Below are 15,450 nucleotides of genomic sequence, written 5' to 3'. Positions count from 1 at the left end.
TTTGATCTGGGTTGTTCGAAGATGCGTATAAGCTGCTATAAAAATTGTAAAAAAATTCATTTATTTCTAACGGTGACTGTGTACAGTTGCCGTTTGAATCTTGAATGGCTATAATTAATGATTTTTCTTTATTGCGCTGAAGTTGGTTCGCAAGGAATTTTCCCGATTTATTATTGTACTCAAAGTTAGTGTATCTTAACTGCTGTTGTAGAAAATCTGTTCTTTTTGATAAGATTACGTCTAACTGATGTTTTGCCTTTTGAAGTCGGTTTCTAAGCGTATCTATCGCATTAATTGCATATTCTTCTTTGAGGTGTTTAATTTTTTCCTCAATTCCATTTACCAATTTTTATTCTTGTTTTTCCTTATACGAAGAATATGATATGATTCAACCTCTCAAAACAGCTTTCCCGATTTCCCACAACAGAGATGGTGATATGGTTGGGGAGTCGTTGAATTTCAGAAACTCATCCCATTCCTTCCTCACGAAAGAATCAAAATCTGGGTCCTTCAATACCGACGAGTTGAAGCGCCATGTTGGTGGGGGTCCCAAATTTGATAAAATTTTTAGATTGAGAGAAATCGGTGCGTGGTCGCTGATGATGATTGGATGTATTTTGGGAGTAATTCTTTGAGCTGCCGAATTGTTTGAAAGAAAGAAATCTATTCTTGAGAAAGAGCGGTGAATTGAAGATAATGGGTCTGTGTATTCTCTTTTTCAGCCTCCATATGTCAACGAGACCAAAGTCATTCATATACTGCTCTCGTATATTGGAGCATTGTAGCTTATTACTATTTTTGAGATTTGAACCATCTATTAGTGGATTTAGCGTAAGGTTAAAATCACCTCCCATAATAATTGTAGAAGTGGCTGACAAGTTTAACAAGTGTGAAATGAGCATGTGAAAAAAGGCTGGATCATCTTTATTTGGAGCGTATACATTGACAATTGTATAAAGCTTGTTAAATATTGTAGCCTGTATAATTATATATCGGCCTTCTGGATCTAATACTGTACTATTTATAGTAAAAAGTAGTCTTTTATGGACTAGTATTGAGACTCCTCTTTGTCTACAGTTATGAAAGGCCGAGATAACCTGAGTGAAATTAGAGTCAATGAGGCATTTTTCTTCTGACTTAGTAAGGTGCGTTTCTTCTAATAGGAGGAGGTCTGTGTTAAGTTTATATGGTATATTCTATAACCAATGCCATTCCAAGACACAAATCTTAAGTGTGACATATAATGGGTGTGTGTATCATAATTTTAAATAGATTTGGTACTATGCATTCTTTGTTGTTGTTTTTTGACAGTTTTCGGGAGATTTTTTTGGTATTGTGTGGACGAACGTTATTTAGAGAGGGTGATCAGAATCAGAATCATCTTTATTTGCCAAGTATGTCCAAAACACACAAGGAATTTTTCTCCGGTAGTTGGAGCCGCTCAAGTACAACAGTCAATTTACAGAACACTTTGGAGACATAAAGACATTGACAAAAAACAATTGTGCAAAAAGATGCAGAGTCCTCTAGCACTTAGAGCAGTTCGAATGACTAATATCGCAATAGTCCGGTGCAATGACCATTGTGCAAAGGGCGCTGAGACTTCAAGGAGTGTATGCGGTTTAAAGTGACGAGTAGTGCGATAATCTGGGACAATGGTTGTGCAAATGTTACAGATACTCCTCAATCAGTGTGCAAATGGAGCAGATGCTACTCTGGCATGAGTGGGCAGTACATGCAAATAGTGCAGCATGGCGAAACAGTGCACGAGTAATACATAATTGGCCCCACAGAAATGTGACAACGAACTTCAAGTCAAAAAAATTGCCAGCTTGTTGTAATGGAATTATAGGTTAGCTGTTTAAGAAGTTGATTGCAAGAGGGAAGAAGCTGTTGGAATGTCTACTAGTTCTAGTTTGCATTGATCGGTAGCACCTACCTGAGGGAAGGAGCTGGAAGAGCTGGTGAACGGGGTGGGGAAGGTCCGAGAGGATTTTGCACGCCCTTGTCTTAGTTCTGGCAGTGCGCAAGTCCTCAAGGGTGGGTAGGGGGGTACCGACAATCCTTTCAGCAGTTTTGATTGTCCGTTGCAGTCGGAGTTTGTCCTTTTTTTGTAGCAGCACCAAACCAGACTGTGATGGAAGAACACAGGACTGATTCGATGACCGCTGTGTAGAACTGTCTCAGCAGCTCCGGTGGCAGGCCGTGCTTTCTCAGAAGCCGCAGGAAGTACATCCTCTGCTGGGCCTTTTTGAGGACAGAGTTGATGTTGGTCGCCCACTTCAGGTCCTGGGAGATAGAGATGCTATATTTGAGTACTGCAAAGCTATGGTACATAGAAGGGTAACGAGCAAACACTGAACATAGGAAACAAACAGTGATAAGGGGATAATGTGGTGGTGGTTTGTGGTGCGCAAAAACAGTTTTGAGCGGCTTGTGCGTTTAGTGTGTGTGGAAGCAAGCAGAGCAGGGAAGCAGAGAGACAGGAGTGAGGATTCATGCCGGTGGCATGCGTGATTCCGTTTTTGTTTATCTACGCAAAAGTGGAGAGAATGAAACAAAATACAATACATTTTTGACAATTCATAACGGCAAGAGATCAAAAGTAGTACTAGTTTTGTACTTGTGATTGTCTCTATTTTTGGTTGGTGCCATCTTCTCCATTCAGAATGACGAACTCAGCTCTAAAGAGCGTGGTCGCAGACATAATTCGCTCTCCTGAAGACAAGCGAGTTTACAGAGGCCTGGAGTTTAACAATGGATTGAAGGCCATGCTCATCAGTGACCCAACAACAGACAAATCATCCGCTGCTTTGGATGTCCACATCGGTAAGAATTGAAGACTATTGCTTTGTAGTGTAGCCACCTGTTTTATTGCTCATTTGACTATAAAGACTTTTCAATTGGAAAGAGGAAAGCTTTTTCACAGAATTTGTTTGCATTGTAGTGTGCTGCATTGTAGCATATTAGTTGTGTGCGTCATAAATGGGTGGCTACAAAAACAAAAACAACGAACAGCTATTTATATTTACAGTATATTCAAATTGAAAAATGTAACTACAGCTTGTTTAACTGTATCTCAGTGTGATCATTTTACCTTTTTAATTTCAGGTTCTTTATCCGACCCAGCAAATATCGCAGGCCTGGCGCACTTTTGTGAACACATGCTGTTCCTGGGGACGAAGAAGTACCCAAAAGAGAATGAGTACAGCCAGTTCTTGAGTGAGCATGCTGGCAGCTCCAACGCCTTCACCAGTGGAGAGCACACTAACTATTACTTTGATGTGTCTCATGAGCACTTACAAGGAGCTCTGGATAGGTAGGTAATGCACTATTTATTTGTTCATATTTCATCTTTCAAAAACAATTTAGTCTTCATAAACAATACTGTGCAAAAGTCATCTCTATCTTATGGCTGCAGTTAGCAGGGTTTACACAAAACAAAACTTTGTAGAGGGGTGATGCATGGGCAAAGATAAAAGCCGGTTAAATTCTGGTAGGGTTCTTGATAAAAGTAGGTATACAGGAATTTTAAGTCACCAGACCGCATTGGAAGCGTTCACCTCCCAGAATCATAATGGCATTGTCAGTCTGTCATCCTGCATGACCCAGGAAATAGCCAAATAACTAACAAAATCAAATATGTGATCTGCTATCGTCATCTTTTGTTTATTTATTTTATGATCTTAGCCAGATCACATGCAATTTCAATGCAGTATTTTGAAAAATACTCATAGAAATGCTAATATGCATTGTCGCCAAACGTTTTATAATTCAGTTCAGGCACATATCAGTGTACTATATATGTCTTGGTGTTTCCGCTTTGAATCCAAGATGCCATGCCACCCTTTTTATTTATTTATTTATTTTTTTGGTAAAAGTTACTCTTTTCTAACCATGGCTGTCGTTCCCACCCCCAATGGACACCAACCATTTGAGGCTTAGGCTAAAGCTGATGTTCTTTGCGTTGCTGGGGGCTCTGCTCACATATCAGCTGTGATGGTTTGGAAAAGGCACTCAGTCACCTGGTGGATATTGGATTACCTTCTTTATAAATGAGGCAAATTCTAACTGGCACTTGTTTGTGGAATAGGCAATTGTTCTCCACTGCTGGTATATTGTGTGGCCCATCTGGTCCCACGAGAATAGAAAAGTGTAGGAGACAGTTGTGGATGAAATATTAATGTGTACCACATATGTGTCAAGTTAACTGACTCTCAAAACCTTTATTATTTTGTTGTATTATTATTTATTTATCCACCCCCCTTACCTGTCATTTCCTTAATTCTTTTTTTGCCCTTTGTGCCTATGAACAGATTTGCACTAGAACCCTCTTTTAACACAGGATTTGGCTTCTATTTAAAAAATTCTTCACTTCAGTAGTTGAAAATGGCAACTTATTCCCAACTTTTTGTTGTTGTCATCAAGCATCTTCTGTGTAATTATCACGTCAATAGACATGTTGTAATCTTGAATTAATCTAGATTTGCCCAGTTCTTCTTGTGCCCGCTGTTTGACGAAAGCTGTAAGGACCGTGAGGTAAACGCTGTGGACTCTGAGCACGACAAGAACCTGATGAATGATGCTTGGAGGCTCTTTCAACTCGAGAAGGCCACTGGCAACCCAAATCACCCCTTCAGTAAATTTGGAACAGGTAGCCCCACTTGAATAGACTTCACTTTACACAAAGGCATATACTCTATTTTTGCATGAAAAAACTTTTCCCAGTGTAGTTATTTGTCATAGCAATACCACTTTTAAAGTGACAAGGGAAGCATGTGAACAGGAATACAGATTTTAAGATTGAAGACAAAGGTAAGTTTTCCAGAAGCACTTCCACTCAATAAATATTTTTTGTATCATGTATCGCACTAGCATACATTGGATTTATAGTTGAGGCGTCATAATTTTTCCGTGCAGAACCCTTTAATACGTTAATTACAACATTTTTGTTAAAATGTTGATTTTAAAATGTTTTAATGATTTGCCCACCCTAAGCAGTACATGTTGAAATGCATGTGACATTACAGAAAATGTCTGGTGGGAATTGGGATATACACGGTTGTCAGTGATTATTCATTATGAAAACAGAAATACTCAGATAATGTAAAACCCTTTTCACTTATATCTTGGCTACCTGAGATGCATTTGATCCCACTACAAAATGGTGCTAAATGGGGCAAATATTAAATATACAAATATATAAAGGAGCCGAAATAAGTATTTAACACTTCACATTTTTTAACTATAGTTCCAAAGATGCTACTGACATGAAACTTAAAAAATTAATTGTCCGCTCTTTGCACTCCTCTGTCAGAATCTAGCAAGGAGCACCTGATTGAGGCAAATCTCTGGTGATATGATTGGCTTTCCACTTGCGTATTATGGGCCCAACCGTGCTCACTGGAACGTTCAGAAGCTTAGAATATGCACTTGTAACCAATGCCATCGTTATGGTGTGCAACAATTAGTTTGCAATGGTCTTGAGACAGCTCTCTGCTATTATCCATCATGGGATGTGGCAATGAGACCTTTTTGTAGGCCATCAATTAGGACTGAACCAGCTGATATTCATTTGCACTGACAAGGGGCTGGATTGCTGTTTGATTATTGATAGATTTTAGGTCTCTTGGCTTTCCATGCCTTTTTGCACCTCCCTTCATGTGTTCAATACTTTTTCCCTGTGTCATTTCACATTTTTACACACAGCTTATTTGTTCTACTTTCTTTGTATGTATGGATTACTTGGGTTGTTCCCAACATCTGGTGACATTTTCAGGTGAATTGCACCTTTGGAAGTATATTTAGTGAGAAAAATGGTGACGTGTTAAATACTTATCTCAGCTGCTGTAAATAGTATAAAAATTGACATTTTAAAAGGCTGTGCATTTTCTTTGATTATCATGTAATTAACATTCTAAATATAAATGGTCACAGTTTAGTGCAGCAAACATAGCTCGCCGTATTGTAGCACAGTTTTGTTTGTTCATGACAGCTGTAATTTAAGGGAAGAAAAGGTTTGGATTAGAGGAACTAATGTATCATTAATAAGTTAACATTTTAAAATGAACACCTGATGGCAGTCTTGTATCTTAACATAAGAGAGCCCGAGAAGTTGTTCGTACCGACTACAGCGAAGAAATACCTGACTGTGTCTTGTAGATGGGTTTGGTCCTTTTCTAATATTTGCACCATGTTTTATGTTTTTATTATTATTCACAAAGATCATATCCATAATTTTTATGAGTGTCATAACATTCAAAATTGTTCTGTGTAAGTTTAACATTAGGAGTAGCAAAACATGCAAAATTGTTCTGTGTAAGTTTAACAAGCTAAAGATCTAAAAATAGAATCGTTAAGAAACACATTGCTCATTTTAAAATATATCACTATATTCAAGAAATAAAAAGGATGTACTCTGCTTTTTTATTGTAGGTAACAAATTGACCCTCGAGACGAGGCCATCTACTGACGGCATTGATGTCCGCCAGGAGCTCCTTGAGTTTCACTCTACATATTACTCCTCTAATCTAATGGGCCTCTGTGTTTTAGGAAGAGGTAAGACAACACGGAGAAAGACAATGTAGTTCAAATGTGGCAGATGTGTTAACGTGATTGACAGCACAATATCACTGCCATTGACTGCTGTTGAATTCAAATATCCATGTTAACATGGAGGCTTGGCGGTGAATGAGTTTTAAATAGCAACTAGCCTTTCACCAATTTCTTAGTGGTCATGAACTATTAATTGACTTGGCAAGACATGCATTTAAACCATTTGTCACAAGGCTTGTCCCTTCAATATCTAAATGACTTCACCTCAACCCACATGTTGATGGAATGCAAACCTATGAACATCCTAAAATCAAGGCTCTAGCCATAAGTGTTTATGTTTCATGAAATATTATAATTTCATGATAATTTATTTGTAATAAAATGGACATTTGTAGTCAAAGCAGAAAGGAGTTTATCACCAAAGTCTCCTTGTTGGTTTAAGTTTTACTTCAGGTGTGTCGTCAAATATTCCTATTTTTCTTTTCAACAAACGTTGTGTACTCATAACTTAAGTGTTAAACCATTTTCTTACCCAAAGAATCCCTAGATGAGCTGACCTCTATGGTGGTCAAGTTATTTGGAGAAGTAGAGAACAAGAGTGTGCCTATCCCTGAATTTCCTGATCACCCCTTTCATGATCAATATCTAAAAGTGAGCATCTGTTCTTTGTCTTTGCTGCGGTTGTCTCTCCCTCCCCCATATTTTAAGAACATGTTTTTCCTGTTTGTTGTGCCAGCAATTCTACAAAGTGGTGCCCATAAAAGACATAAGGAATCTGTATGTGACGTTCCCCATCCCAGACCTGCAGAAATACTATAAGTCGAACCCAGGACATTATCTGGGACATCTGATTGGTCATGAAGGACCTGGAAGTTTGTTATCGGAACTAAAATGTAAAGGTAAGGCACATAGAATGTTCACATGGTGGTACATTCGAGAATGTTCACATGGTGGTACATTCGAGAATGTTCACATGGTGGTACATTCGAGAATGTTCACATGGTGGTACATTCGAGAATGTGAGCATTCAAAATTGTCAATCAAAAGTGATGCAGAAACTTCTACTGAAATTCACATTCTAGGCTGGGTGAATACACTTGTTGGAGGTCAAAAAGAAGGAGCCAAAGGATTCATGTTCTTCATCATCAATGTGGACTTGACGGAAGAAGGCCTTTGTAAGTAGTGCTTGATGTTTACTTGATTGTTCTCCAGTCTGGGGTTTGTGGAAGAAGCTGAAATGGAAGTAACCTTTTCATGTGGGTGTCACCAACAGTGCACGTGGAGGACATTATCTTTCATATGTTCCAATATATCCAGAAATTGCGCACAGAGGGACCTCAGGAGTGGGTGTTTCAGGAGTGCAAGGTAACTACAGTATTACACACACAGATCATTTTACACTTGAGACTATGTGAGTCCCAGGAATGCACGTTTGGAAACAATGAGTCCCTACAACTCATCATTGTTTAATACAGACACACTAAACCTCCTCGATATCATATTTCTTGCTATAGTGGAGATTTTTATTAGAGTTGTTACTCTATTTTTATACTGTTTGTACAATAGTTTTGTGTTATCCATTGCTCTTGCGCTCTCTCAGTATTATGTGTGTTGGCCTGCCATGATAGCAAATTATTTAGGACAATATATTTTCCCAAAAATGATCACGCTAAACGATAGTATCATTGATGTTATTTTTTCTGCCACTTATATAATGATTTTAGAGCATAATTCAAGTACACCCTTTTAAGAACAATTAACTTTGTAGAACAAAATATGTTAGCTAAATAAAAAATATATATAAATAAAACAGACCTAGGCTCTGTTCACTAAAATTGCACTTAAGTATTAAACATTTTTCACAGATGTATAGAGTCATTAAAAGACTAAAGAGGCCCAAAAAAATGTCTTAAAGCCTGCCAAATTTTAATTACCGTAATTTCTTGTGTGTAATACGCTCTCAAGTATAATGCACACCCCCAAAAGACTCCAAAAATCATGAAAACCATTCTTCCTATGTATAATGTGCACCCATGACTTTTTATTGATTTATATATTTATATGCAATAAATGTTAGTGGTGATCCCCTTTTAATTAGATTTTCTATTACGTTTGATCAGTATTATTTTTAATACCACGGTTTGCCTGTTCTTTAGTAACGTATGTATTACTGTGGCACACCCTAGTGTTTGTTTTTAACACTGCAGCTTTACAGAGGTATTTTCCACCTCCAACGTGACCATTAGCATGTCAGCCGTCTTGCACAATGTACTGAAAGCGAGAGAGGTCATGTGGCCAGATAACACGTTCACTCCTTGTGCAAGATAATAAAAAAGAGTTAGGATACAACAAAAGCATCTGGGCTTTGTCACCGTTTTTAAATCAGATGCCATACATTTTAAAATACATTTTTTATTCTTTATTTTTCCCTTATATTGTATGGAGGTAATTGTATTATGTACTGTATGATTTCTTCTGCCTGTATACTTTCTGCTGTCTCTTGGCTTGTGAAAAATAGATTTTATATCTCAATAAGTTTTTCCCTTTTAAAATAAATGATAAATAAAAAGTAAAATAAGGCCCGCCGTTGAGCTGCTGGACTGTGATGTGAGACCTTCACCTGTCAATCAAATGATGCTGAAAACGAGTTCACTGAAGTCAACTACTGCCTGAATATTGATAATGTGTGCTGCTGTGGGTATGGTAAATAAACAGTTTACAGTTTTAAACAATGTAACCGCGGTTGAGGGAGATGTTTAGCTCTTTAGCTTGCTAGCACGTTAGCTCGCAGGCTAGCAAATGTAACTTTCCCTTGAGTGTCCCAATAGTGTGCATCTATGGAGCAAACCTTTCTGCCAACAGCTTGTTGGGTCGTGAGCGGCGCGGGAGGTGGTACCACAACAATGGAAATGTATCGAGTCGAGAAAAAACTACTGTGTCCATTGTATTTCTTGAACGATAACCCACCCTACTCTACCTCTGGCTGGCTAGTGTCAAGACAGGCCTCATACTTTTAGTGTATTCCTCCTTTTGATTTGCTGTGTGTGGAGGCTCTTCCCCCCCCACACACACACACACAAAGGGTAGTTTTTCAGCCATGCGTCTACAGACGCACATTGGAATTACGTCATGCGTCCCTGCTAAATTTTGTGCGTCTCAGAAGCAGGACGCATATCTAACGAGATCCCTGTACACACATTTTTATTGTTTAAATTTGTAAGTTAATGTGTTTTAATCTCGCTATAAATCTGTAGTATCAGTGTATATGAATTTTGTCTTTCTCTGTAGGATTTAAACAAGGTAGCCTTCCGGTTCAAAGACAAGGAGCGACCCCGTGGCTATACCTCCAAAGTGTCTGGTTTGCTGCACGTAGGTGTTCTCTCCATATATATAGTGGGGCAAAAAAGTATTTAGTCAGTCACCAATTGTGCAAGTTCTCCCACTTAAAAAGATGAGAGAGGCCTGGAATTTTCATCATAGGTATACCTCACTTATGAGAGAAAATGAGGGGGAAAAAATAATCCAGAAAATCACATTGTCTGATTTTGAAGAATTTATTAGCAAATTATGGTGGAAAATAAGTATTTGGTCAATAACAAAAGTTCATCTCAATACTACTTTTCTGTAAGTCTTCAAGGTTTTCACACACTGTTGCTGGTATTTTGACCTTTCCTCAATCCAGATCTCCTCTTGAGCAGTGATGTTTTTGGGCTGTCACTGGGGACACAGACTTTCAACTCCCTCCAAAGATTTTCTATGGGGTTGATATCTGGAGACTAGCTCGTCCACTCCAGGACCTTGAAATGCTTCTTATGAAGCCACTCCTTCGTTGCCCGGGTGGTGTGTTTGGGATCATTGTCATGCTAAAAGACCCAGCCACGTTTCATCTTCAATGCCCTGGCTGATGGAAGGAGGTTTTCACTCAAAATCTCACGATACACGGCCCCATTCATTGTTACCTTTACGCGGATCAGTCGTCCTGGTCCCTTTGCAGAAAACCAGCCCCAAAACATGTTTCCACCCCCATGCTTCACAGTAGGTATGATGTTCTTTGGATGCAACCCAGCATTCTTTCTCCTCCAAATACGACAAGTTGAGTTTTTACCAAAAAGTTCTATTTTGGTTTCATCTGACCATATGACATTCTCCCAATCCTCTTCTGGATCATCCAAATGCTCTCAAGCAAACTTCATACGGGCCTGGACATGTACTGGCTTAAGCAGGGGGACACGTCTGGCATTGCAGGATTTGAGTCCCTGGCGGTGTCGTGTGTTACTGATGGTTTTTTTGTTACTTTGATCCCAGCTCATTACAGGTCATTCACTAGGTCCCCCCGTGTGGTTCTGGGATTTTTGCTCACCGTTCTTGTGATCATTTTGACCCCGCGGGGTGAGGTCTTGCGTGGAGCCCCAGATCTACAAACTCCGACTGCATCGGACAATCAAAACTGCTGAAAAGATTGTCGGTACCCCCCTACCCACCCTTGAGGATTTGCACGCTGCCAGAACTAAGACAAGAGCGTGCAAAATCCTCTCGGACCCTCTACATCCCGGTCACCGGCTCTTCCAGCTCCTTCCCTCAGGTAGGCGCTACCGATCAATGCAAACTAGAACAAGCAGACATTCCAACAGCTTCTTCCCTCTTGCAATCAACTTCTTAAACAGCTAACCTACAATTCCATTGCAACATGCTGCCAATTTTTTTGTCTTGAGTTTGTTGTCACATTTCTGTCGGGCCAATTATATATTACTCGTGCGCTCACTGTAGTAGTCTCGCCACGCTGCACTATTTGCATATCTGTTGTTGACCAATACTGGCCACTCATGCCAGAGTAGCATCTGCCCCATTTGCACACTGAGGAGTATCTGCAACATTTGCACAATCAACATTGTCCCAGATTATCGCACTACTAGTCACTTTAAACTGCATACATTCCTTGAAGTCTCGGCGCCCTTTGCACAATGGTCATTGCACCGGACTATTGCTATTAGTCATTCAAACTGCTCTGAGTGGTAGAGGACTCTACATCTTTTTGCACAATTGTCAAAAAAAATAAAATAAAATTGTACCGGCATTACCAGATAACTAGCAACCCTTTATTGCTCAGTGACTGTTTTTGTCAATGTCTTTATGTCTCAAAAGTGTACTCTGTCAATTGACTGTCTGTTGTCGTACTAGAGCGGCTCCCAACACATTCCTTGTGTGTTTTTTGGACATACTTGGCAAATAATGATGATTCTGATTAAGGGAGATTATCAGTGGTCTTTTATGTCTTCCATTTTCTAATAATTGCTCCCACAGTTGATTTCTTCACACCAAGCTACTTAGCTATTGCAGATTCAGTCTTCCCAGCCTGGTGCAGATCTACAATTTAGTTTCTGGTGTCCTTTGACAGCTCTTTGGTCTTGGCCATAATGGAGTTTGGAGTGTGACTATTTGAGATTGTGGACAGGTGTCTTTTATACAGATAACGAGTTCAAACAGGTGCCATTAATAGAGGCAATGAGTGGAGAACAGAGGAGCCTCTTAAAGAAGTTACAGGTCTGTGAGAGCCAGAAAGCTTGCTTGTTTGTAGGTGACCAAATACTTATTTTCCACCATAATTTGCTAATAAATTATTTAAAAAATCAGACAATGAGATTTTCTTGATTTTTCTTTTTTTTTTTCCTTCTCATTTTTTCTTTCATTGGTGAAGTATACCTATGATGAAAATGACAGGCCTCTCTCATCTTTTTAAGTGGGAGAACTTGCAGAATTGGTGGCTGACTAAATACTTTTTTTGCCCCACTGTATAAGTTGTTTTCACTGAGTAATATTACAGCTTGTGGGTCCTGTCCCAACTGTCACCAGGCCCCCTGTTGCAGCTCTTGTAGGCTCTGTGACACAAATATACTGTTTGTTTTTCAGTATTATCCGCTTGAAGAGGTTCTCGCAGCGGAGTATCTTTTGGAAGACTTTAGGCCAGACTTAATTGAGATGGTGTTGGACAAGCTGAGACCAGAATATGTCAGGTTAGTGCAAGAACATTTGCAATCACATAAGTTTAAAAAAGCAACTTCAGTTTGCCACAAATTGAAACTTGGCTCCAGGTGCTCGTGACCCAACAGGATAAGCGGTGTAGAAAATGGATGGATGGATGAATGACATTTGGCCTTTTATCGAAAGACATTTTTTGATTTTATAATGTACACTACAATATTATATTTCAGATTGGATGGTTATTCAACATTTCAGTTGTGGCAAACAAAAAGACACAAACATATACTGAATAGAAATTGTAAACCTCTGTACGTATATGAATATCTACAAATCAACTTGCAGCCTTGAAGTGAGTGACCAGATTTGCGAGTTTTTCGAGATGTCATTTGGCAGATTTTTTTTTTTTTTTTTTTTTTTTCCCATCCATCCATTTTCTGAGGTGCTTCTTCTCACTAGGGTCGCGGGCGTGCCGGAGCCTATCCCAGCTATCATCGGGCAGAAGGCGGGGTACACCCTGAACTGGTTGCCAGCCAATCGGAGGGCACATAGAAACAAACAACCATTCGCACTCACATTCACACCTGTGGGCAATTTAGAGTTGTCAATCAACCTACCATGCATGTTTTTGGGATGTGGGAGGAAACAGGAGTGCCCACGCAGGCACGGGAAGAACATGCAAACTCCACACAGGCGGGGCCGGGGATTGAACCCCGCTTCTCAGAACTCTGAGGCAGACGCTCTAACCAATCGCCCAACCGTCCCTGCGTGTACGAACTTGAGATAAGGCTCTATGGTGGCAGTGAAGTCAATTCAAATCCACAATCAGCAGCAGTTTGGCAAATAGTGAGCAATTCATCAAAAACTGTTCAATGCCACTCTCAGTTGAAGTTTAACACAAACAGTAGAGCAACATAGACATAATGTATCAATACTCTGGCATTCTTTATCCGCTAGGGAATATGATTGATATTGCAACATGTTACTGAGTCATTTACGGTAGTACTGGAAGTACTATTCTTCTTCGTTTGTGGCTGCAAACGCATTACACTGCCTCCCGGTGGCCAAATGGTGCACACCAGAAGTGCAGCACAATGAATTAGATTGTAGAATTAAAGTTTCGGTGTAATTCTTTACATTTTATTTAATTATATGATCACTCGGTTTTTATGAAGTACAATATTGTAATAATTATTAAAACGAACACAAACATCTTTTGGATTTTTTGGGGGGGAGGCTGGAACGGAATAATGGTATTTTCATTCCTTCAAATGGGCAAAGATGATTTGAGTAATGAGTGTTTTCGATTACGAGCGTGGTCACAGAACATATTAGACTGATCCCAAGGCACAACTGGACAGCTAATTTGGCTGCAACAATGAAGTGCTTGTCTACACAATGAATTCCTGCAATAGTAAATAAACTTGTATGTCAAGTTGCATATCAGTAATGAAAATATTCTCCCTTTTTCAGAGTTGTTTTGGTCTCAAAGTCATTTGACGGTCAAACGGATAAGGCAGAAGAATGGTATGGTACGCAGTACAAACAGGAGGCTATCTCTGAGGAGACCATCAAGGTGAAGCACTGCAAATATTGTACCGATCTAATCACTCTGCTGGCAGTTGCATTCTTCATCTTGAGAGAAATGCTTTTTGATGAACGACATGAGGGTACGTCATGCATTTGTTTCAGAAATGGGCCGGTGCGCACCTTAACGGAAAGTTCAAGTTGCCAATGAAAAATGAGTTCATCCCTACCAACTTTGAAATTTATCCTCTTGGGAAAGACTCCCCTGCTGTACCTGCTTTAATTAAGGCAAGTGTGTTTGACATCAAAGTAGTGCCACGGTTCATTACATACTCGAGCAGCCTGATCGTAACTCTAAAAAAAGATACATATGCTGTGTGATTCTGTTCGCTAAAACAAAGATGAAGGCGTATTATTATTAAAAAAGTAATTTTGCATTTGTGATCACCGTGCAACAAAACAAGACAAGCTTGTGTGCGGTCTTCTTTTAGGACACAGCAATGAGCAAGGTGTGGTTCAAGCAGGATGACAAATTCTTCCTCCCCAAAGCGTGTCTGAACTTTGAGTTCTTCAGGTATGTAATAATTCAGTTGTCACTACCCAGTGTAATTAATTACATTTTGAAGAACATGAAATGTCATAATTAGAGATTAGTTGGGCATAACACCCTCATATGAGCTGATTTCATTGCTTTCCTCTGTTTCCATAACATGACTGAGACAGAACTTTAGTGGCAGATATCCCAGACCATTGCAACATGGAAGTTCAGGGAAAAAACCCAAAACTTAATGTTAGCTTAATTGTGCAGCACATTTTTTTCCTCCTCTACAATCTGAAGTTTAACCTCATTATTCTTTATCCAAAAACTGCCAGTACATGTTTAAAATGTTAGAAATGTGGCAATAAATATTTCCAAAAGAAAACAAATAACTTACACCATGCAAAATGTAGCTTTTATAACATGGAATGACCTATTATTTCTAGATTTAACAGCGGATGAGTTTAAAATCATGTATCTATTTAATTTTTATGACTTTATAATTGGATGGTTCATGGCATGCAAAAGTTGAATATGGAACCAAAAGCGCTATGCTGAAATTTATTTGTATACATTGTGCGCATAATCTTTTTTGCTGGCTTTTGTTTCCTAAGCCAAAGAAGAACATCATTCTAATTTGTACTCTGTGCACTTTCTTTCTTTAAACACTTCTATTCTTCTACAGCCCATTTGCGTATGTGGACCCATTACATTGTAACATGGCTTATTTATACCTGGAGCTCCTAAAGGACTCCCTCAACGAGTATGCATATGCAGCCGAGCTAGCTGGTTTGAACTATGACCTTCAAAATACCGTCTATGGGATGTATGTAAGTATTCTGATTTCCCTCGCT

At 39.2% G+C, this 15,450-nt stretch overlaps 1 protein-coding gene across 3 annotated transcripts in view; it reads left to right on the top strand.

Annotated features, from left to right (window-relative positions):
• Positions 1-15,450, top strand: part of ide (insulin-degrading enzyme) — a 41,083-nt gene that overhangs the window by 5,306 nt on the left and 20,327 nt on the right. The window contains exons 2-15 of one of the 3 annotated variants that reach the window (XM_061789286.1): positions 2,669-2,829; positions 3,112-3,319; positions 4,485-4,654; positions 6,436-6,558; positions 7,094-7,206; positions 7,292-7,454; positions 7,638-7,730; positions 7,829-7,920; positions 9,844-9,924; positions 12,463-12,566; positions 14,005-14,107; positions 14,224-14,346; positions 14,550-14,632; positions 15,282-15,426. In XM_061789286.1, coding sequence (XP_061645270.1) covers positions 2,669-2,829; positions 3,112-3,319; positions 4,485-4,654; positions 6,436-6,558; positions 7,094-7,206; positions 7,292-7,454; positions 7,638-7,730; positions 7,829-7,920; positions 9,844-9,924; positions 12,463-12,566; positions 14,005-14,107; positions 14,224-14,346; positions 14,550-14,632; positions 15,282-15,426 — 1,762 coding nt within the window. Of the gene's footprint in view, positions 1-2,668; positions 2,830-3,111; positions 3,320-4,484; positions 4,655-6,435; positions 6,559-7,093; positions 7,207-7,291; positions 7,455-7,637; positions 7,731-7,828; positions 7,921-9,843; positions 9,925-10,985; positions 11,138-12,462; positions 12,567-14,004; positions 14,108-14,223; positions 14,347-14,549; positions 14,633-15,281; positions 15,427-15,450 lie in introns of those variants that run through there. The other 2 variants (XM_061789289.1, XM_061789287.1) reach the window with 2 other exon arrangements.

This window comes from Phyllopteryx taeniolatus, chromosome 11 (genome assembly GCF_024500385.1).
Source record: "Phyllopteryx taeniolatus isolate TA_2022b chromosome 11, UOR_Ptae_1.2, whole genome shotgun sequence".
In the NCBI taxonomy this organism is placed as follows: Eukaryota; Metazoa; Chordata; class Actinopteri; order Syngnathiformes; family Syngnathidae; genus Phyllopteryx; species Phyllopteryx taeniolatus.
Note: the sequence above shows the minus strand (reverse complement) of the source record. Positions and strands in the feature narration are given on the sequence as shown.